At 36.4% G+C, this 24,597-nt stretch overlaps 2 protein-coding genes across 2 annotated transcripts in view; one reads left to right on the top strand and one right to left on the bottom strand.

Annotated features, from left to right (window-relative positions):
* LOC110447501 (clusterin-associated protein 1-like) overlaps positions 1-1,601 on the bottom strand; it is an 18,309-nt gene extending 16,708 nt beyond the window's left edge. Inside the window, exon 1 of the mRNA XM_021493237.1 lies at positions 1,501-1,601. Coding sequence (XP_021348912.1) covers positions 1,501-1,522 — 22 coding nt within the window. The 5' untranslated portion in view covers positions 1,523-1,601. The remainder of the gene's footprint in view (positions 1-1,500) is intronic.
* Positions 1,602-2,816: 1,215 nt separating this feature from the next.
* On the top strand, positions 2,817-18,729 carry LOC110447502 (serine hydroxymethyltransferase, cytosolic-like). Its single transcript, XM_021493238.1, has 8 exons — positions 2,817-2,909; positions 10,114-10,347; positions 11,394-11,752; positions 13,300-13,512; positions 14,184-14,297; positions 14,867-14,989; positions 15,089-15,316; positions 16,998-18,729. The coding sequence occupies exons 2-8, from the start codon at positions 10,142-10,144 to the stop codon at positions 17,162-17,164; spliced, it is 1,410 nt and encodes a 469-aa protein (XP_021348913.1). The 5' UTR covers positions 2,817-2,909; positions 10,114-10,141; the 3' UTR covers positions 17,165-18,729.
* Positions 18,730-24,597: the final 5,868 nt, after the last annotated feature.

Consider the following 24,597-nt stretch of genomic DNA (forward strand, 5'->3'; position numbering starts at 1 on the left):
AAATCTATGTACCTGGGGAATTATTTACATTTCGTATACGTCTCTAAAGGCAGTATTAATTTATTTTCATTCTTATACGTAATTTGTACCTAATCTATGTCTATTTCGTATACATATCTATGTACTTAGAGAAATTAATTTAGTTTCATTATATGTCCATATCTTATCTATATATATTATAAGTATTGTACTTAGAGAAATCAATTTAGTTTGGGTAAACCATGCATGTTTTCGGTTGTAATGAGTTAACAGCTCTTATGTTGCTGTTTAATGTTTATATCAAGTGTCATCACATAATAATTAGCAACAAGCCCCCACTGGATGTGGGATCACTGATTTAATTGCTTGACAGTTCACACATCGGTTAGCAAGTCACCAAGCCATGCACTGCTTAATTGGCCGGCCGGGGCGTTCCAAACTTTCACACCTATGCTGCTAATTGGCCTAGTCTGTCATTTAAGTGGCTGGCATGTGACTTCAGACCTCTTGGTGACCTAGGTCAGTGTGAATCCATGTAGCTATTGTTTATTCACTAAGATTGACCTTTTTTTTTTTTCTTGAGACCAATTGAAATTCCTGAGAAATGTGTCTCACGCCGTGAGGATTTTTTGGAAGCAATGTTTGTGAGTCTCACGCCAAAATCGTTAGATATGGCATGTATGTTTTCATTATATGTCCATATAGTCAAATATGTTTGATATAAAGTGGCTGACGTGACAGGGTGCTTTTTAATTGTTTATATTATAGAAGTTGTACAAGTATAACTATTTTACATTTTTAATGTTAAAACATGAACAGGTGCATTTTATAAAGAACAACATTACTTAATTAAGGTAATGAAATGAAAATATGCAGTACATTCCGGATATTAGTATGTCCGTTGTCGGCTTCGGTGATGAATATACAGGTTCGTTTTTTATCTTCCGGCACGTAATTATATCTTGATTCACGAGAAAGATAAGTTTGTTAACTTTTAACATGATATTTATGACTTACGAAAACATTTTTTAAGGGCGAAACAACCTAGGGCGAACGGGATTTGGGGCGAAACAACCCTTAGGGCGAACAGGATTTGGGGCGAAACAACCTGCTAAATCTCTAGCGATAGGACCAGACCTCAGTATCAATCTAAATACATGTATAGTCAAATCTGCCTATATATATACAGATTTCCCGGTGCTCCAGAACCTGTCTTTAAAAAATCCTAACCGAAACAGAATATGTACGTTTTTTTGAGATTTTGTGAAAACAAATCATTTTTGAAGTTGTCCTGTTAGAACAGAAATTTACATGATACAAATCTAAATACTTATAATCAGTGATTGCATAGGTTCAACATATTTAGGCCCATATAAATGCAACTCACAACCGAACATTATTGACAGCAGACAGGAACTCCCGCAGTAACCAATACATGGAAACTTTTCTACCACTTTTGTAAATATAAGAGGAATAGTTTGAACAAATAGTGACAGTTTTGGCATCTAATTGAACACTTACTTCTCAAGTCTTTAAACGACATGACTGCGTGATGTTTTTGAACTGCAGCTAAATTTTTCAGGTTGCGAAGAAAGCTATTCGTCAAATATTTTCAACTCGCGCACCTGCTACTTCCTGTTTACAATCGTACCAGGGGAGATAAAAACTGTTGATGCAAACAACAAGGAAGCACACCAATAAAATTATTAAGCGTTTATTTTCGACTTCAGGATCCATTTGGCTCCTCTATATACCGGACATACTCGAATACGATATCTTTGTTGATTTATTGAACATATAAATATGTATGTGCTATGTGTTGTAGAGATATTTTCTAGTCGGTTGAAAAGGATTGCCTTATCCTGTACAGTCGACTGGAAACGAAATATTATAAATTCATCTACAAATTTAGATCCAACCATTAAACATTATGTAGCTTTGATGCATACAGTCAAAATATCTTTTAATATCAATTAATATAGATAAAAAGCAAATGCCTCAGAACTGGGAAAATATCTCGAATGTTTTTGGTAATGTAAACTTCTTTTAAACATCCTTTCTGTCTTTTTTTTTCTATCCTTTATGCTAAAACAAAAAATTGATAGGAAATCTTTAGAATTATTATATCTCTCCTTTATTCGTCCAGTGGCGGATCCAGAGTTTTTTGGGGGGCTTCAGGAAACCCCTCCCAGCCTGAGAATTTTCTTTAAAAATCATGTATTTTCACCATTTTCCTCAATTTCCCCCCACATGGAACCCCCCTGGAAATTTGGACCCCCCCNGCTTCTTGTCAATTAATACCGGATAGGAGAAAGCCTGTTGTCTTATCCAATTGTGTAATTTTTTGTCCAATAAAATTTGTTGAAACGAATCCTTTTTGTCTCCTGAATGACTTTGTCCTTGTTTTTATATATATTCATATTGTTATGCAAGGCAAATTCAGTCTAAACTACAGCAATTTGTTCATTTTGATAAAATGTCACTATATCACAGCCAAGCCCGTGCGTTGCACCTTATCATATACTGTAAAAACATTTAAATTTGTTGTTGCTTTTATAAGAGTAACTAAAAGAGATATTTTCACATTGTGATAGATACCGCTTTTGCTGTCTCTCACTGTGTAAAAGACATTAGTTCTGTCTCACGACTTAAATAGATTGTATAAGGTTTTTAGTCCTAATTGGAAAAATGTTTCCTCTGGAAAATTGATATATAACATGGTAAAAGAAAACCCATTAAGGTATTAATTCGAACGCGCCGCTTGTTATATTTTTGTAACCATTCATGTCATTGGATAATGTAAACCAGTGTTTGATTCGTTGTAAAGTCTATAAAACCCGGGAAAACGGCTTCTACATTCTTCTTGCTTCATGGTGCAGAGGAGAGCTCAGACACACACCGGCCGGGAACACAAAGCCGTTTATCACACTGTAAGTTTATTTTGTTGACATTAATTTAATGTCGCGTAATCTTGTTTTAGCTTAATATGATAATGAGAGGAGTAAATTAACTTGACAATGATTTTGATGCGCTTTTTAGGCTTAGTAAACAACATCATCTACCCATGCAGTGTTGTACGAACACAAAATAAGTCGCACGATTTTATATAACTTATATATGACTTCATAAAGATGTTACATAAAACTTACATTTTTTTTAAGGTACTGTACAGCTGTATAAGGATAGTCTTACATGTGACACACCCCTATTACTTACAACAGAGATACAATTAAAGACACGTGAAGAATACTATTACTGCTTTTGTAATTTGATTTTTTTCTTTAAATGATATTTTGTATTTCAACACTTAATTACATAATATACAGATATGATTTAAGGTAATAGGTTTATGTCACCATCTCTCAGTAGATTTTGTAGTTATATTGCTTTGAAGTTAAGAAAATTTTCTGCCACAAAAAAGTTTAGGTTCTCAGAATTTTAAAGATTTTAAATGGAAATAAATGTAAAAAGGAGTGAATTTTGAAGAAAAAAAATGAAAGACACAATTTTTTGCAATATAATGTCAATAAAAATGAAACTGCCATAGATTAGTTTTGCATTAAGGTATATCAATTTAATAAATGCTGAAATTGAGTAAAATAAATGATCTATGAACAATTAAAAATTGACATTTTATGATATAAACATATATATACACATAATAATTGTATGTAAGCAGGTCCAGTACACTGCCGATTGAGCTATGATGACCTATATATATAGCTATATTCGCCTATAAGTTATAGCTGTATTGAGCTATATTTTGTAAGATTTCAATTTTCATTAAATTAAAGCAAAGTCGCATAAAACAATAGGGTTTATGGTAATGTTGACTACAAAAAGCATACATTTAGATGCATATTTTCATTTTTTATAAATGTAAAATTTCCGATTTTTTTACATCATTATATTTTAAAAAGAATACTTATATTTAATGTCTTTTGTTATCAACCTAATGATAAAATCTTCTTTTAAAAGCGACTTTGTTTCGTTTTCCCTAAAGAAGACAATCACATGAAAATAGCTCAAAAGACCTATTTCAGATAGGTCATTAGAGCTATTATAGGTCTTTACAGCTATATAGCTCAATCGGCAGAGTGTACTGGACCTGGTAAGAGTTATCTTTCTTGAAAAACTTCACAGTAGTGAAAAAAGGTAGCCAGTTTCCTGAAGTACAGAAGAAAGGACACATGCATGTGACTCATTGATAAAAAACAACTGAATTAATGACGGGATTGCTTTGAAATACTTTAATATTGAGAGAACACACTGTTCTGTCAATAATAAACATACATTAATCATCAGTTTAAGATTAAACATTAAAATATGCGGAAATTGTGATACTGTCTCCCTACATTGGATTTTCAACTTGGGATGTACTTCCTATTTCTGTTTATCAATACACTCATTCGACCTTAAGGTATTGTACAGTGCTATATGATTATAAGATTTGTTTTACATAACATAATTACTTATATATAAAAGATAGCTGTAAATTTGATTTACTAATACGTCATGAACATGATATACAACTGTCAGTGCCTCTGAAAAGGGAGCCAGGCATTTTTTTTTTTATATAAAAACAAGTTTAAAAAGTTTTAAAAACTTATTACAATAGTTGAAATAAGATTACTTCCATGTGTCATTAATAGCAATCAAAGCTGTAAAACAATGAGTGGTTTATCAGGGTTCGACGATTTACAGGAACAGGCAGAAATATATTAATTATTATATTTAGATATATAAATAAATATATATATTAGATATATTTAATTATCATTATCGGGTATAAGATATATTTGATAAAAGGATTGCAATTACATGATCGGTGCAGAATCGGACTAAATTATATATATAATTCTATGTCGTTATTACATATGAGACCTATATTTGTAGTATTAAATCTTTTTTATCAGGTATAAGATATGTATATTAGATATATTTAAGTATCGTTATCGGGTATAAGATATATTTGATGAAAGAATTGCAACTAATTAAGCGTATTGTATAGATATGGATCGGGCAGGAAAGGGTGATGATTTACAGGTTCGGATTAATTATATATGTATATTATATATATACTGGCGGAAAAATAGGAACTGTGTATGCAACGTCCTGCAATCCGCCTAGTTCTTCTGCCACGTCATCGTGTAGCACGTCTGGACTGGTGCAGAAGGCATCTGTGATTTACTCGACAGGATTGGACAGGCATTTTGTTTACGGACGAGTCGCGAGTCCACCTGGATAGTAGTGACGGCCGTTCCAGAGTGTATCGTCGCATTGGAGAACGTTTCCGCAACGCGTGTATGGTACAACGACGTTCTTTCGGCGGAGGCAGCGTTATAATTTGGGGCGGCATCACAGCCAACGGGAGAATGCGCTACGTTACCGTGACAAGATCCTCCGGACCAAGGGCAGCAACGTAACATTAGCTAGGCCACACACAGCTCATGTCGCTATGGACTATCTGGCCCAGCAGAACGTTGACATGTTACCCTGGCCTGCTGTATCCCCCGATCTGTCGCCCATTGAACACCCCTGGGATGAAATGAAGCGCAGATTACGGGCATTACCTAATCACCCGATGATGTTGGCTGATTTGCCTGCAGCGTTGGTACAGATCTGGAATGCCATCCCACAAGCATTCTTGAACCTTCTGATATTCTCCATGCATCGACGTTACCAGGCTTGCATTCAGGCAAACAGTGGACATACAAGGTATTAACTTTGTGAACTCAGTATTGACCCCTGCTGTGTTTCCGTCAGTCCTTGTTGTTCTACGTCATACACATTTATTTTTATAACATATTTTATGCATGCACAGTTTCTTTTTTTTCCGCTAGTATATTTAATTATCATAAGCTTATCGGGTATAAAATATATTTGATTAAAGAAATTGCAATTAAAGGATCGGGGCAGGATCAGACTTAATTATATTTATATATATATATATATTATGTATATTTAATTATCCTTATCGGGTTTACAATATACTTGATTAAAGAATTGCAATAGCAGGAACGGTGCAGGATCAGAGACTAAATTATATATAGACGTTTTTCACAATAATTTATATGTTCATATCATAAGCTTATCGGGTATAAGATATATTTGATTAAAGAATCGCAATTAAAGGAACGGGGCAGGATCGGACTAAATTATATATATATATATAGCTAGACAAAGTTTGAGAATGAAAATGACCTTGACCTGCTTTCAAGGTCACAGGGGTCAAATATGTCAAACTCTTTAAATGACTTCTCCTGAAGAACCAAATGGTATAGAATCTTTATATTTGGGTGGTGGCTTTTTGGGATAGAGCCTGACAAAGTTTGAGAATGAAAATGACCTTGACTGGATTACATGGTCACAGTAGTCAAATATGTCAAACTCTTTAAACGACTTCTTCTGAAGAACCAAAAGGTATAGAATCTTTATATACTAAAAAAAATGAAACGCACAATTAAATTATGCAATCAATAGCCTATGATAGTTTGGGAAATTTGTACAAAATTGTATATCAATATGAAGGGAAAAGTCTACTCTTTACAATACTGTAGGAGAAAAGTCTGTGCGACATCACTCGTGTCATCAGTAGTTACTCAAAGTGGGATACCTGCGAAAAACAAAATGACACTTCAGTACCTGGTGTGGGCACCTTTTGCACGAATCCCTGCACGGATTCTCCTATGCATTGAATTCATGAGAACATTTATTCGTTTTAAGGGGATGTTGTTCCATTCTTGCGTTAATGCTGCGATCAACTGGGCGCGGTTAGTTGGGGGGTTTTGACGTTTCCTAATACGCCTGTCCAGCTCATCACACAGATGCTCAATTGGAGACATGCCCGGGCTATATGGGGGCCATTCCAGAGGCTGAACGTTGTTTGCCGTGAGAAAATCATGACAGACTCTGGCATCATGCGGTCGAGTATGTCTTGCTGGAAAATTAGGTTATGACATCTGAGAAGTGGAAGGACATGTGGTTGGAGGATTTAGTCTCTGTATCGAACGGCATTGAGGTTTTGATCCAGGACCACTATTTACTAAGAGGGATTTTACTCCATGGGAGATGCCTCCCCAAACCATTACAGAAGACCCACCAAATCTATCGCGTTCAACCACGCATATATACCGATATACCCTTTTTCTTCCGTCTGAGCAATACCGACAAAATCTAGACTCGTCGGTGAACATCACTCGCCTCCATCGACCCATCCCATACCTATTCGGGCCATGTCTGCGCATCCAGTCAAGACGCACTTGCCGCCTCTGTGGTGTCGGAGCTGGCCCGACATGAGGTCCGTGCGCAATGATTCTCTCGGCACGCAAGCGGTTCCTGGCAGTTTGAGGACTAATGGATCTGCCTTGAGTACTTAAGGTATGAGACACAGTCTCTACAGCAGTCTTGAATCTGTTGTGCAAGTGCGACAATCAAATCGCCCTGTCTTGTCGTGCGGTCGTTACACGCGGACGACCGCTCCTGGGACGATCGGAAACTAACCCAGTAGCACAGAAACGAGACAGTTAATTGTACACGGGCCAACACCAAACTGCCGCGCAACAGCCGTTTGGCTATGACCATCCATTAACATCGCAATTGCTCTACCCCTCTTAATTTGCGTTAAGCATGGCATCTCGGTCCATGGCGAAATCAAAATGCCAACGTGTAAAATTAATGTGGCCGAACTTAGAGTATCCGTTGAGATTATTTGTTTGAAAAACCCCGGCTTGGCTTGATCACGCCGCATGATTTGGACTAAAGAAGCTCACAAAGTCACACAATGACATCGTCACGCTTGGCTGATTTTAGGGTAGATTGTTGAGAAGGGAGATCGTTCCTGATGTAATACCTGACCAAATATTCCATTATTTCTTTACAGCTAAGGTGTACTGCAGGGGGGAACTTTGTGCGTTTCTGTTTTTGCTCAGTATATTTGGCTGTTGGCTTCCTCGGATAAGTTTGAGAATGAAAATGAATTTGACTTTTTTTCAAGGTCACAGCAGTCAAATATGTTAAAAACATCAAGTGACTTCTTCTGAAAAAAAAAATGGAAAGGCATAAAATTATAATATTTGGCTAGTGGCTTCTTGGGATAGAGCTCACCAAATTTTGCAAATTAAAATGACCTCAACCTACTTTAAATGTCACAGAGGTCAAAAACATTTCAAAGGATTTGTTCTGAAGAACCAAAAGGAATGGATTCCTAAGATTTGAATGGTAGCTTCTTATGATAAAACTATAAAAGTTTGAATAGGAAAATGAATTGACATACTTACAAGGTCTCGGTGGGGGGGGGGGGGGAAATATTTCAAATTACTTTTATAGAATATTGATGGCAAAGAAGCATAAAATCTTGTTATAATATTTGACTGGTAGTTTCGACAGATGGAGCCGACAAAGTTTGCGAGTGACAAATTTGTAGTACAATATAATATTTAATGAGAATATTTACTTTGACTGCTAATTATTCAGGTGAGTGATACAGGCCCTCTTGTCTCATTTATATTTATCACATAATGTACTGTGTTATCCAGTGAATATTAACCGATGTAATATCACCTATCAGCTCTGTGATTGGTTGTAAGTTTCAATTCTTTCAATTGTGACGTTACGCCAAGGACAAGTACATGACGTCACAGACTTACGCACTAGTCTAGAGGACCATGGTGAGCTGTACCACAGAGTGCATCCATCCACCAATTAACATTTTCATTAAAGCGCTACTAGTCTTGAACAGCTTTTTAAATTTTGACTGAATTTGGCCTGGAGCATCCTTGAGGAAAGGGGGCTAATTTTTAGCTCGCCTGGTCCATCGTCATCTTTTTACTTTAAACAACTTCTTCTGAATAACCAAGAGGCCCAGGCTGATGATATTTGGCCAGTAGCATGCTGGGATGAAGGGCTAACAAGTTTGTTCAAATGAATGACCTTGACCCACTTTCAAGGTCACAGGGGTCAAATATGTTAAAACCTTCAAACAATTTCTTCTCTATAACCAAAAGACCCAGGGTACTGATATTGGGCCCGTAACATGCTGGGATGAAAGGCTACCAAGTTGTTCAAATGAATGACCTTTACCAACTTTCAAGGTCACATGGGTCAAATGTCTTAAAATCTTCAAACGACTTCTCTATAACCAAAAGGCCAAGGGTACTGATATTAGGCCTGAATATTAAGATTAAAAGTTTGAGATGAATACCAGGTGAGCGATGCAGGCCCATTGGGCCTCTTGTTTTATAAACAGATAGTGTATCCCCTTTGGGTGCTGAGGGGCGGGGACCAATAGGGGAATTTGAGGTTTGAATCCAAGTGCGAGAGCATCCAGAACATCATTTGGCAAGGGGGACTCAGTTTGTTTTAACAGAGAATGTGGACCCCTGGGAGCTAATGGGAAGGGTCCAGTAAGGGGAAAATATTAATAAAGGATTAAAATCCTTCTCCCTCAGTTTATTTGGAGGGATTTTCATCAAATTGAATAGAGCATCCTTGGGCAAAGGGGACTCAATTTTGTATAAATAGAAGGTTGCTTTTAGGGGGCAAAGTGGCGGGCGGGGAAATTAGGATTAATGTTTAAAGGGTCTGGTCGGGAAAAAAAATACAAAATAAATGGGTCTAAATGCGTTCTCTGGCCTTCCAAAAGTTATACCATGGCAATATGATAGTTGAGATCTGCTTGCAATGTTCAGTTTTGACCACTGAAATCTCGGGGAAGCCCCGTGTAAATTTAGCGCAGATCTATTTATATATGTCACGTGATTGTTTCGAAAGTGAGGCAGTGAAGCTAACAACAATAGCACGCCGGCTATCAGCCATGTCCGACTCAACCAGCGGACAAGACAGCAATACTATACTTAAATAATTGTTTTTAAAGGTCATGTATGATGCAAGTGTATTATTCCTACCTATATGTTGTTGTTATATATAACGGTATTGATACCTCGTGCCTGGCATGACTTTTGCATGCATCTTTTTCTTTCGCCGCGATGTTTACATTTGGCCTTGTTGGTGACGCGCATGCGGTAAAATTACATCACTGATCTGGGTCAATTGAGAGTTTCAGACTGTCGGGTGACAATTTAGGATTTCTTTATATAATTATACTGTAATTGTGTTATAACTGTATTTATCTAGAAGGTGAAACCCTGACTGTAAAAAGAACATGAATGGTATGGGAGATCACTGGAATATGACCACTGATATCAGGGAAGAGGATCCCGAGATCGCACAGATAATAGTGAATGAGAAGGACCGACAGAGAAGGGGACTGGAACTGATTGCCTCGGAGAATTTCACCAGCAAGGCTGTTCACCAAGCTTTAGGATCATGCTTGACAAACAAGTACTCTGAGGGTCAGCCAGGTCAAAGGTCAGTTGGTCAAAAAATTTCATGATCATGAAAATACACCATGTTAGCTGAGCAAAGGGTCAAGTGAAGCTACCACAATCCATTGCAGTCCATCATTTGTCACTTGTCATCCATTTGTAAACTTTTTATTGAACCTCTTCTTCTTAAGAACCACAAGGCTAATTACAAATGCGATTTATTTGAATGTTTAAACACTCAAACATATTCAGAATGACCAAGGTGCCAATTGTCTTAATATTTGGTCAGGAATTCTGAGCAAATTGCTACTACATGTAAGTTTGGAAGAAGAAAAAATGACCCCAACATTTATTCAAGGTCACTGAGGTTAAAAATTATTAACAATTAAACAGCTTTGTTCTAAAACACCAAGAGCCTAAGAGTCATGATATCTGACATGTAGCTTGCTTGATATATGATTGCTACAAACATTTGAATAAGAAATTTCCTTGACATATTCAAGATCACATGTATCATATGATATCTATTAAACCACTCAAATAGCTTCTTAAGAGACAGCAAGAGTCATGATATGTGGCCATTATAGTACAGAACCTGTTGTATGGTCTGCTATCTTGTTGGTTAAAGAAATGACATTGATCTATATATAATCAAGGTCACATGAGTAAAATCTTCTTGCTGGTAAATATTTTTCTGATTAATTTATAAGCTTGTTTATAAGCATAGGGCCATCAGAATGCTGAAGCAAGAGGCTTTCAAATTGGCTTACATGAATGATCTTGGCCCATTTTCAACATCACTGGTGGCAAAAACCTGTCGAGTCTGTCAAGGCCATTTATTTGAACAAACTTTATGCAGGCAATGGAGCATTCTTGGGACATGGTAATCAGATGTTCCATAAAAAGAAGGGTATTTTCCTCCTGGATGCTGAAAGACAAAGCCTGAAATACTGGAACATATTTGAAATAAAGATATACTTGCAATGAGAATATTTTGCAATTGATATTAAATTTTATAACCATGTCATTTGCACTCCTTGTGTCAAATATTTTTTGTCTTTGACCAAATTTGTTTTATTAAATTTTCAGGTACTATGGTGGTAATGAATTTATTGACCAGATAGAGCTGTTGTGCCAGAAGAGGGCCCTGGAAACTTATGGATTAGACCCTGCCAAATGGGGTGTGAATGTGCAGCCACTGTCGGGATCACCTGCCAACTTTGCAGTATACACTGCCCTGGTTGGGCCTCATGGTCGCATCATGGGGCTTTATCTACCTGATGGAGGTCACCTCAGCCATGGCTTCATGACACCATCCAAAAAGATATCTGCTACATCTGTTTACTTTGAGTCCTTCCCTTACAAAGTTAATCCTGTTACCGGACTCATTGATTATGACCGCCTCCATGAAAACGCTAAAATGTTTCTTCCAACGATGATTGTAGCAGGTGAATACCTCATATTGTAATGTCAAACATGTTTATATAAGGACTGCTTGAGAAAGAAAACAAAGTTTTAGACATATAGTTTTAGGTGTCATTAACCATTCCATGGTCATCATCTCGCTATCAAATTAATTAAATGGCTTTGTAATACATCTTCTTTCTTACAGAAAATGGAAATTCCAGATTTATTTTTGGCGGTTTCAAAATTACGAAAAATACCTTTTAGAATTGGGCAGGTGTCTGAAAAATACATCCAGGTTCTTTTTTAATTAAAAAGGGTTCCAATGGTTGGCTATGCATGTGTACAAAAGAAATTCTGTTTTCTTCTGACCGCATTAATATTGCCTTTAAAATAGGTTAACATGTATGAAAAATTATTCTCAACAATACATATTGTATATCTGTGTCATCTTCCTTCTTTATTCGTCAACTTTTTGTTACAAATTCTGTGTTCTTTGAATATGTGTCGAACCTGTCAAAATAATTATGTCTACACTTCGAATGAAGGGAGACATATTGTATTAGTACTGGTTCTTCTTCTGGTTCTTCTAATCAAACTTGTCTGGGCCATTATTTTTAAACTGTTGAAGATATCTTGATGAAACTTTAGGTATGCATGCATAAACCACAGAAGGTGTGCAGTGCACTGGAATTAGGTCACTGTGACCTTCAACTCAAGGTCAAATACGTGAACATTTTCAGTAAATTCTTTTCCGTTAAAGATATCTTGATCATGCTTGAATTAAATCTGCATCATCCACAGAAGGTGTGCAGTGCAATAGAATTAGGTCTCGTGCCCCACTTTATACAGAGTTATGGCCCTTTGTTTAATTTCAATACCGAAGTTTGTCCGGAGCATAAGTTCTATGTTATTTCACCTACATTTGCCATACTTACCATATTTATGCATCTTGGGAAGGCGGAATTTGTCGCACTAAAATCAGATTTTATGCCCCACTATATATAGAGTAATGGCCCTTTGTTTATTTTTAATACCGAAGTTTGTCCACAGCATAACTTCTAATCCATTAAAGACATCTTAATCAAACTTAAAGGATACCTGCATCACTCACAGAAGGTGTGCAGTGCACTGGAATTAGGTCTCGTGCATCACTATATACAGAGTTATGGCTCTTTGTTTAATTTAAATACCGAAGTTTGTCCACGGCATAACTTCCATGTTATTTCACCTACGTTGACCAAACTTGCGAACATTTTAATGTATCTTGGGAAGTAGGAGTGTTGCATTCTAAACACGGGTCTCGTGCCCCACTTTATAAAGCGATATGGCCCTTTGTTAATTTTTCTATTGGCTAATAAGGGGAGACATGTTTTTGTTCACAAAAACAAAATTCTAGTTATTGCTATGTCACTGGAAGAAATTCCTTTGTAGTTTGTATTTAGGTCTATTTGTCATTTTTAAAATCGAGCAGTCAAGTTAATAGTTAAAGAAGAGCTCTGGATAAGTTGAGGGCAGAAATATATTTAGAAAAAAATGAAAATCTGAAATCACTTAACATCTGATGGATTTTTTTTATATTCACATACAGGTGTGAGTTGCTATTCAAGAAACCTTGACTACAAACGGTTTCGTGAGATTGCCAATGAGAACGATGCCTACTTGCTTGCAGACATGGCCCATGTCAGTGGTTTAGTTGCTGCAGGCCTTGTTACAAATCCATTTGAATATTGTGACATTGTAACAACCACAACCCACAAGACACTACGTGGCCCAAGATCAGGAATTATCTTCTACAGGAAAGGTATAACTTACTTTGGATGTGTGCTCTTACTTTCAGGAAGAGTAGCCAAAGGTATCCCTATCAGTCCCAATGGTAATGTCATGTCCGACTCGACAACTGATGAACTGCTGCATTTGTCCACTAACTTTAGTTAATCATGGGGAGGCAGGGTGTACATGTCACAGCAGTGAAATTTCAACAACAATTTTCACCTTTGACCTTATTTTGCATTAGAACTAACACATCTTCATCTATATAACATACAGGACCTTGACACTTGGTATGCACATGCATCTTGGAATGGAATGGAATGATGCTTAGTTCTACAGAGAGGGGCTAACTTATCTACCTTTTCAAAAAGAGTGGAAGATCATAAAGGTGTCCCCCCAGTTAACCTTATTAAGCCCTGATTTTGTTGCTTAACACATGACAAAGTCAGGTAAACAGACAGTGTGACTTCTACCTGTATATATCCCCATTGAAGACCCTGTGTAAAAACTTTCTAAATCACCAAGTTTACTGTCAGAGCTACATCTTGATGTTTACATTTTCTTTAGAAATGTTGATTGAACAGTGTGGCACTGTGATCATGACGAGTCTTGGGGAGGAATATTCATGTGAAAATGTTATCCCATGATTTTTTATAATTTTTTATAAACGACTAAAAGTGTGCCGACTTTAATGCATTGCAGGTGTGAGGAAAGTGCTGAAAAATGGAAAGGAAGTAATGTATGACATGGAAAAGAAGATCAATGAGGCAGTTTTTCCAGGACTTCAGGGTGGTCCTCACAATCACCAGATTGCTGGTAGGATATTTTGTTTAAAAGGGGATATTGCATATGGCCAGTTACATAAATTGTGTGTTTGCATTAACCTGACCCAGGATTTTAAGTTGGGATAGGAATTTTTTCTTCAATATCACAAATATCACCTTTTTACTATTGCTTTAAATACTTTGATGATAAAGTACAATTTCTGATTTAAACATTTTCAATGTTTTTGTTTAATCGTGAGCTATGAACAAATGCAAAACAGAAGAGTGGTAAAGTTTTTCAAAATTTGAAAACCCGAAGTAGCACGGTTATTTGGGGTCAGCAAACTGATTTACAGTAATGTCTATGATTTATATCAAACTGATTTGCATTCATGTCTGAAGGTACAAATGTGGTGAACACATAGAATTTTATTAGTTCCATGCTGGGACTACTGAATGGGACTACTGGTTTGCACTTTGTCCATCAGTTTGTGTATCACCTAGAATCCAATTTTTGTATGCAAGTCTCTCTTTGGATGGAGCGTGTTGTGTACTGAAATAGGGTCTTGTAATCATTTAATATTTTACTATTGATAATTAATGTGCATTCTGGGATTTTAGGTGTTGCTGTAGCCCTGAAGCAGGCAAACACGCCCGAATTCAAAGCCTACCAACAGCAAGTCATCAGTAATGCAAAGACCATGTGTGCAGCTATGCAAAAAAAGGGATACACAATTGTGACTGGTAAGTATGTGTACAATAAACTGTAATTAATATTTGCAAAAAATGTAGCATGTAATCACACAAACTTGCAATAAAAATTACTTAATATCCCTTTTAAAGGTGGAACGGAAAATCATCTGATTTTGGTGGACCTTCGTCCAAACAAAATTGATGGGGCTCGTGCAGAGAAAATCCTGGAGGAAGTAAGCATAGCTATCAACAAGAATACCTGCCCTGGGGACAAGAGTGCCCTGAAACCAAGCGGCCTGCGGATAGGAACACCAGCACTCACATCCAGGAACTTCAAAGATGCCGACTTTGAAACAGTTGTAGAATTTATTGATAGAGGTCAGTTTATTTGTTTATCAATTTCTTATTATTGAGCATATGTAATCATGAAAGGAGTAACCCAACTGTTTTTGAGATTTGCAGTACTGTGATTAGGCAAGATAAACACAAACTGTTTGTCGTTTTTGCTCCAGAAAAAAAAAATGGTGCATAGGAACATTACATTGTAATTAGGGCCCTGTATCAGAGATACGGGTGCCCTATAGTAATCACTCTGTCTGTCTGTCTGTCTGTCCGTCCACAAGTTGTGTTCCTGGCTCATATCTTTGGTATTTATTGACCGATGTACACGAAACTTGGTCAAGATGTTCAGTTCACAATAATACACATTGATGTAAGAAGTCATGGTCATTAGGTGCAAAGGTAAAGGTCAAATTTTGCATCTTTTCACTGATGAACATTTTGTTATGACATTATGAAGCAAAGTTGTTCGGAATTAATCAAAGAGACACACTGACCAAAGGTCAAGGTCATCGGGTCAGGGGTCAAGGTCAAATTTTGTAGCTTTTCACTGGTGAACATTTCGCTATGACATTATGAAGCAAAGTTGTTCGGAATAGAACAAAGAGACACACTAAGGTTAAATGTCGAGGTCAAAGGTCCAGGTCATTAGATTCAAAGGTCAAGGTCAAATTTTGCATCTTTTCACTGATGAACATTTTGATATGACATGATGAAGCAAAGTTGATCAGAATTAAACAAGGAGTCAGTTGACCAAAGGTCAAGGTCACTGGGTCAAAGGTGAAGCTTAAATTTTGTACCTTTTCCCTTATGAACATTTTGTTATGAAATTATGAAACATTATTGTTCAGAACTTAACACAGAGTCAACTGACCTTAGGTCCAGGTTACGGGGTCCAAAGGGCCAAGGTCAAGTTTTGTATTTTTTTACTGATGAACATTTTGTTATGATATTAAGAAGCAAAGTTGGTCGGAATTAAATAATAAGTCAACTGACCAAAGATCAGGGTCACTGGGGTAATGGTCAAGGTCATTTGGGTCCAAAGGTCAAAGACTAAGTTCATCTCTGACTTTGACCCTGGCTCTTGATGGAGGAGGTATATAAGGTGAAATAAAACAAATTAAAGCAAACAAATGAGTATTGCACAGGTATTTACATTTCTGTTAGCCCAGCAAATATGGAGGTGGAAAGAAACAAGACTCACATCATAGTACATGTAAAACGTATATTTTGCTTCCTTGCGATTCTTTTTGAAGTCCAAATGTCAAACGTCAAGCTTAGCTATATGGGCAGATTGCTTCTTGATGATTATGGGGGATATATTGCCACAAGACGGGGCACTTACTGACCTGTCAGTGTTCTAGTTGATTTTATCTCCACAACAGAAATCCAGATTACTTGCTTCTTAGTATTATTTAACTATTTTATAGTTTTAAAATTAAGTATATGGCACCAAATATATGCGAATAATTATTAACTCTGTTACTCAGTGTAATAAAAGCAAATGCACAAAAAAATGCAAATGAAAGTTTCAGCTTAGAGCAGGCCTTTTTTATGAGCATTCCTTAACTTGAAGACATTCCTAGGTTAAGGTTAAGGAGTTGTCCTTTCTTCAAGTTCTACATAATAATGAAGCACCAATACAGCAGTTTCATGTACTTGATTAAGATTGTAAAATTTTTGAAGATACATAACTTATATGGTGTTCGTTTATTTCCAGGAATCCAACTGGCTATTGAAACCCAGTCCAACTGTGGACCCACTATCAAGGAGTTCAATGCTAAAGTTCATGAGGATGAAACTGTAAAGGCAAAAATAGAAGCACTCAAGAAAGAAGTGGAATCTTTTGCACTGACCTTCCCTCTTCCTGGTAATGAGGATTGGTAGAGAGACTGTGAAAATCAAGGTTGTCACGGAGCCTGTTTTGAATTAAAAACAATCCTAAGCTACGAAGACTTTCAACAGTGCCTGATACTGTGTATTACAAATATTTTGAACAAACATCAAATGTTTGTGTCCATTCATCGAGTTGGGGCAGTTTGTATTCACACTTTTATGCCACAAGGGATGTATAACTAAATATATGTCTGTATTTTGACAGAGCTTGTCTGGTAGACTCTAAATTCCAAACTTTAATGCAGTTTTCTAAAACTTGGTAGAACTGACCACAAGCTTTAGGTTTTGTTGAAAAGTTAATTAGTGTAATTGTAAATACTTTTTTCAAGATATTTTTCAGAGAGGTAACACATACATAATAATGTTGAGCATTTAAATTAGCATTTAGTTTACTGCTCTGGGTTATTTTTCTGGTAATGGATTATGCAGATATGATGTGAACAAGAACTTTTTTCTAAACGGGTCTACTCTTATCAAATATTTTGTTTGGTGTTTTGTATTTTTTAAACAAATGAATTTAGGATTTGAGATTAAATGATTCAAATATTTTTATTTATTTTTCAGAGCATAGAATCTCGGAATTAATTTATTTTTGTTGATAAGCTTTTATGAAATTATCAAATGGTGATTATTCTAATACAAAATAGAAGTTTTGTGAAGGATCAATATTGTAAATATTCCAAAAATACATTTAAGAAGAAAGTCATAAATCACACATGTATCAAACGGTAGTAACACTGGTTTCCCCTGAGCAAACACCATGTACATCGTTAGAAACTGTCTTTGTGTTGTCCACATTCAAGATACTTGTACCTTTATACCTGTATGTGTACATCAAAAGTGAGATAATTAAGCATCGTCTACCAAAACCATCTAAAAATATTTCTGCACGAATGGTTTTGACCTTAGATGGCGTGATTTTCACCTAGCATGGAAAACCACATTTACTACATGGGGGATTAGTGATGCTGTTAAATGTTTATACACAATGTGTATGTATTTTATTTCTTATATATTATTTTGATATATTAAAGTTGATTTCTGTTCACAATAATTTGGGAAGAAAACCACCTTTTTTGGTAATTTTATCAATGCTGTATGTGATAATTTTGGGGACGTATTTGCTTATATTTACATTTGCAAGGCATTATCACTAGATAACCTACTTGAAAGCTGTGTCTTTGATGAGACTTCAACTCATTCACCCGTGAAGACACATTTGAACTCATCCAATTCAGAGGTTGGAATAGTTCATTATGAAACTCCAGGGGGGAATGAGTTAAATGACATCCACCACGAGACACATTTCTCATTTTCTCATGTTATTGACCATATTTGTGCAGACTGTCGATAAGGCGGGAATTTTAAATTTTAAATATACCTTGTAAGTTAAGAAACCTTCATGAAAGCCGGAGAAAACGTAAATATAAGCAAGTAATGCCAGTATAATTTTGTCCACAATGCATAATCTCTATTAAAGCAATCGTGGATTAAATGAGACGCATAATATGTTGTGAATACTTTCTCGTTACACACATTAAATTTTTTATAAGAAATTTGCTTGTTTTTGCTTTTTCTTATCCCTAAAGAAAATGTAACTTTCTTGAACACAAGAAGCCCATGGGCCTTAATGGTTACTTGAGTTACTTGAATACTTTTGTTATCAGTTCCCCTCCAAGGGGGAAGTGATGACCTGATTCACAATTTTGACCTTTTCATCTATGAAGAGTATTTGATTATAGCATATTCGGGTAAAAGATTGTTGAATTTTAGCTAACTTGTCCTTTTTGTGCCCTGCCCCTCAGGCCTTAGGGGAGAGCCAGAGACAAGGGTCTTCACATGCTACTAAAAAATCCAACTAATTTTGAACTATTTCTGACAAAAAAAATATCCCCAAAGTGCCATACCCTTTCAAAACTATGGTCAATTTACTAGTAATATCTTCTTCAGAGGTGAATTGATCAAGCACCAAAGTACCTTTCAAACCATGAATTATATATAAATTTAGCATATCTGAAAAAGATGGTTGAAATTTTTGCTTAATTTTCCCTTTTTTTGCCTCGCCTTTCAGGCTGAAGAGGTTAGTCTTTGTCTTCATTTTCATAAAAAATTAACTGCAAGTAACTGCAATCACGTGCTATTGATTCCAGCCAAGTTTCAACTATTTTCTTGCTGAAAATATACCCTAGTGTGATTTCCCTACAAACACATGGTAAATTTTACCCCCTCCCCAATGCGGAATGGGTAACATGGGGGTAATGAAATTTACAGTTTTGATAAAGACCTCCATCCATGAGTATTTGATATCTGGGTCTGAATAAGGAGATTGGTGAAATTTTAGCTAACATGATCCCATCCCTTGGGCCATGGAGGTGTTGGATCCATATAATTAAGTTTTGGTTGGAATACATGTATTTCTGATTTTTTGTGTGATTTTGGAGCAGAAGACAGTAAAGAATGTGAATTGTTTACGAGCTGTCTACACACAGGGGACAAAAGGCAATCACATTTAGGTCAACTGAAACTTTTATCTCGAGTGACCTAATAAAACAAATCTTATCTACATGACAAGAGGCCCAGAGGCCTTGCAGTCACTCGAGTTGTAGTATACAGTAGCAATTGAAATTGTTATTGAGACATGAAGTGGAAATGATAATAATCTCTTGACTTTATACATACCTACCATATTTACAGTAATTGGTATCCAGGTTGTTTAAAAGGGGGGAGGGGGGCATATTAAGATAATACAATGCAAGTTATGACTTACAAAGTTGTCCAGGGAACTTACAACAGTTGTTATCACCAAAGGACAAACATTCGAGTGTAGCTAGAGGTTTGGAAATCAAATGTTTCACCTGCTTCATGTGGAGTTCAGCCTTGATCACCAGACATAAATCTCTGCTTCAGTATGAACAATGTGCTATAATTCATACACTTTGCATGGTCTGAATTGGGATGGCGGTCTATATAATTTCCATTCCCCCAAAAGAAAAGGAGGAGGGGTGCTAATTACAGCAAATACAGTACATTTTTAGCTCAGGTGGGCAAGTGAGCTTATGCCATGATGCGGCGTCAATCTGTCGGTCATCAACTTTTTACTTTCAAACAACTTCTTCTCAGTAACCAAAATGACTAGGATGATGATATTTGGCCAGTAGCATGCTGGAATGAAGGGCTACTAAGTTTATTCAAATGAATGACCTTCATCCATTTTCAAGGTCACGGGGGTCAAATATGTTAAGATCTTTTAACAACTTCTGAATAACCAAGAGGCATAGGGTGATGATATTTGGCCAGTAACATGCCGAGATCAAGGGCTACCGAGTTTGTTCAAATGAATGACATTGCCTTAAATTCAAGGTCACAGGATCAAATATGTTTAAAACCTTTGAACAATTTCTTCTGAAAAACCAGGAGGCCTAGAGCAATGATATTTGGCCAACAACTTGCTGCGATGAATGCCTACCAAGTTTGTTCAAATGAATAACCTTAACCTTATATTCAATGTCACAGGGGTCAAATATGTTTAAAACCTTTGAAACAACTAATTCTGAATAACTGAAAGGCCTAGGGTGATGATGCTTGGCCAGTAACATGCTGGGATTAATGTCTACCATATTTGTTTTAAATGAATGGTCTTGAAGGTCTTCACATATATTCAAGGTCACAGGGGTAAACAATTTCTTCTGAAAAACCAAAATTCCCAGGGTGATGATATTTGGCCAGTAACATGCTGGGATGAAGTGCTACCAAGTTAGTTCAAATAAATGACATAGCTTATGTTCAAGGTCACGGGGTCAATTGTCTAAAAAAAAGTTTTAAACAACTTCTAAATAACCGAAAGGGCTGGGGAAATTGTATCTGGCCAGTAGCATGCTAGGATAAAGGGCTACCAAGTTTGTTAAAACAAATGACATTGACCTGTATTTAAGGTCACAGGGGTCAAATATGTAAAAAAAATCTTTTAACAACTTCGACTGAATAACCGAAAGGGCCAGGGTGATGATATCAGGCCAGTAGTATGCTAGGATGAAGGTCTACTAAATTTGTTCAAATGAATGAATGACCTTGACTTATATTCAAGGTCACAGGCATCAAATAAATTTAAAACTTCAAAGACTTCTTGTGAATAGCCATAAGGCCTGAATGTTGATATCTGGCCAGTATCTTGCTAGGATAAAGGGCTGCCAGGTTTGTTAAAATATGAATCACCTTGACTTATATTCAAGGTCACAGGGTCAAATTTGTTTAAAAGTCTTTAAACAACTTCTTCTGAATAACCATGATGCCTGGAATGTTGAAATTTGGCCAGTAGCATGCTTGGATGAAGGGCTATCATTTCATTTGAATGACCTTGACCTTCTTTCAAGGTCACATTTGGTCAAATATGTATAAACATTTAAATGACCTAATCCCAATTAACAAAAGGTCTAGGGTGGTGATATTTGGCAAGCTGCATGCTGAGATGAAGGGCTATAAAGTTTGTTCAATGTAATGACCTTGTTCAACTTTTAAAGTCATAGGGTGTCAAATTTTTTAAAATCTTTTAACCGATTCTTTTGAATGACAGTCATTAATACTGATTTCTTGTCTAGCTTAAGTTTAGATCACTTTTAAGGTTTTAAGTGGGGGAGTAATACCAGGTGATCGATGCAGGCCCATTGGGCTTCTTGTTTGCAATAAATATTAAGGCATTCTCAAATTTTAACAAAATAGATTATAATATTAGTGAATTGGTATACCAACATTATATGTAGTAGAAAATAAAATATAAACAAGAGGCCCAATGGGCCTGCATCACTCACCTGGTATAAATCTCACACTTGTAATCTTAAAAGTGGACTAAAATACAGCTACAGGCAGAATATTGGTGTTTGATTCATAATAACCTATTTTAAGATTTAAACATATGACGCCTGTAACCTTGAATGTCGAAAAAGGACATTAGGTTGAAAGTGGGTCAAGGTCATTTATTTGAACAAACTTGTTAGTCATTCATCCCAGCATGCTACAGGCCCAATTTCAGTACCCTGGGCCTTTTGGTTATTGAGAAAAAGTTGTTTGAAGATTTTACGACATTTGACCCCTGTGACCTTGAAAGTGGGTCAAGGTTATTCATTTGAACAAACTTGGTAGCCCTCCATCCCAGCATGCTACTGGCCAAATATCATCAGCCTGTGCCTCTTGGTTATTGAGAAGAAGTTGTTTAAAGTAAAAAGTTGACGCCTGACGCCGCACCATGCCAGGTGAGCTAATAATGTGATCCTGATTACGTGCAATACTTTAAGAGTGAAATGTACTTGTGTATGTTAACAGTGTACAAATCAAGACCGAAAGATAGATCATTGCTGGGTATCAATAATTCAAGTGACCAATAATTATCGGAAATCCTTATGTGGTCGCTTGTAAGCCCTATGCACCCAAAGGCCAAACAGAGACTCCTAGATACACAAAAGCACTATTTGACCTTCTTCCAAGAGTGAATAGGGTGATCCTAGGATAATGAACACAACCTTGATAACGTATCACTGGACATTTTTGTCAATGAAGGCTACCAGTAAGTGACTACATACATGTATTGTTTTTTGTGGATTTCTTACCATTTAACTGGCATCAAATGACATTATTTCTAACAAACATATTTCCTATTGAATAGGAGGCCCAGGGGCCTCAATAGCTCACCTGGTATTTTATTTTCAATTTAAAACCTGTCGAGTACTATACCAGTTTATCAAAGGACTACATGTAAATCTGTTTAGGTGGGTAAGACGCCCCAGGAAACGAGTATTCTTCATGTCCAGCTACTTTGTAAATTGTTATGGCATGGGGATATAACTTGTTCCATGGTATGACCCAGGGAGGATTTCTCTAGAAGTTGGTCTGGACCTCCTGGCAATTGTATATTTTGTTATAGGGTGGGGAAAAAATCTCTAAATTAATATGGAAGGTGAAGAATTTTATTGATTTGCTTCTATTTCTCCTATTGGGCCACACCTCCTGTCCTCTGGGGAGGGGGGCCTGTATTTGGCCCTGTCCTCTGCCAAGGGGACCACATACTCTGTTTATACAAAATTGAATCCCCTTTGCTCCAGACCAAATTTGGTCAAAATCCCCTAAGCTGTTAAGGACTTTTGATGAACTTCACCTTTGAGCCAGGTGAGCTCATAAAAACCAAATCTTTATTTATATTTATAGACCTGCTTTATCTACCCTCCGTAAATCCCCTTGGAACATTTCCATCCGAGTTAAAATCATATGATTAGTATTTCTAGGTCAGAAGGAAATGTTTTAAGAGTTAAGTCTATAATTTCCCCTTTTGGCCTGGGCCTAATGGGACAGTAGGATCTTAACTTTCATACCTTCACATAGACGTCTTAAATATCGCTAAACAGGGAGATTAAAGACCTTAAAAACGAGGCAAGCCAAGAGGGCTACACAGAATTTTAGCAGACACATCTAGGAACAGACAAAATAAAGCTTGATTCCAACTTTTCACAGCTAAATTTCCGATGGATTATCGATACCCCTTTTGGGCCTCCGCTAGCTAGTGAACTACTTAAAATATGATAATTATCCGTAATAATTGTGATTTACAATGACCCTGGTTTATTTTATGATAAAATAATATTATCCAGCAATGTGACGTGCATAAGAACAGGGAGACAAAATGTAAAATCTGACACACATGTCTTTGTTAACATACACTACGGTTTCCACTTTTGCTGTGACGTGGCAGAATTGTCGGACCATGTGATCTATTCAGCAGTCTTCGAGGTAAACGAGCATGGCGCTGTATACAAACAGCAGTCAAGAAACAGAGTTTCAATCCCGTAAAATATGTCCATATACGACAAAGTTGACAGTATGGTCGCACAAATCTCTTTATTTTTGGTATATTTATGCATTTGTAGCACTAATTTCCTGTTTCCTGGGTATGAAATGTACAGCAAGTCCTTTTAAGTTGCTTTTGGATTCTATTCAAGGGAGATAACTTTTATAAGGTAATTTTTTTCATTAGATTAGATTATCCGCTGTTAACATATCCAGGCCTTTGATGGTGGTAGCTTAAAAAAAATGAATTATCTTCCTTACACCTAAATGTTTTTACTTGGAGATACTATACAACTTTGGTGGACATTGTCAGTTCCACTAATCAACCAAGTTTCAGCAAAATGTACATTAAATAGATTTTCAAAATTACAACTGCAGCAGCAGTTAGACTTTGAGTTGAATTACCAGAAAATTTGAAACAAAAATATATAATCAAACTAGTGGCTCCCATATTGGATTTCTGATGAATTCTTAGAGAACTAAAGTGACTTCTCAAAATATACTGGCATACAAAAAATCTGATGGCATTTTTAATCTCCCATGGCCTTTTTCCAGGTGAGTCAAAATAAACAAATAAAAAGAAAACTAAAGTA

The sequence above is a fragment of the Mizuhopecten yessoensis genome, unplaced genomic scaffold (genome assembly GCF_002113885.1).
Source record: "Mizuhopecten yessoensis strain PY_sf001 unplaced genomic scaffold, ASM211388v2 scaffold3453, whole genome shotgun sequence".
Taxonomy (NCBI): domain Eukaryota; kingdom Metazoa; phylum Mollusca; class Bivalvia; order Pectinida; family Pectinidae; genus Mizuhopecten; species Mizuhopecten yessoensis.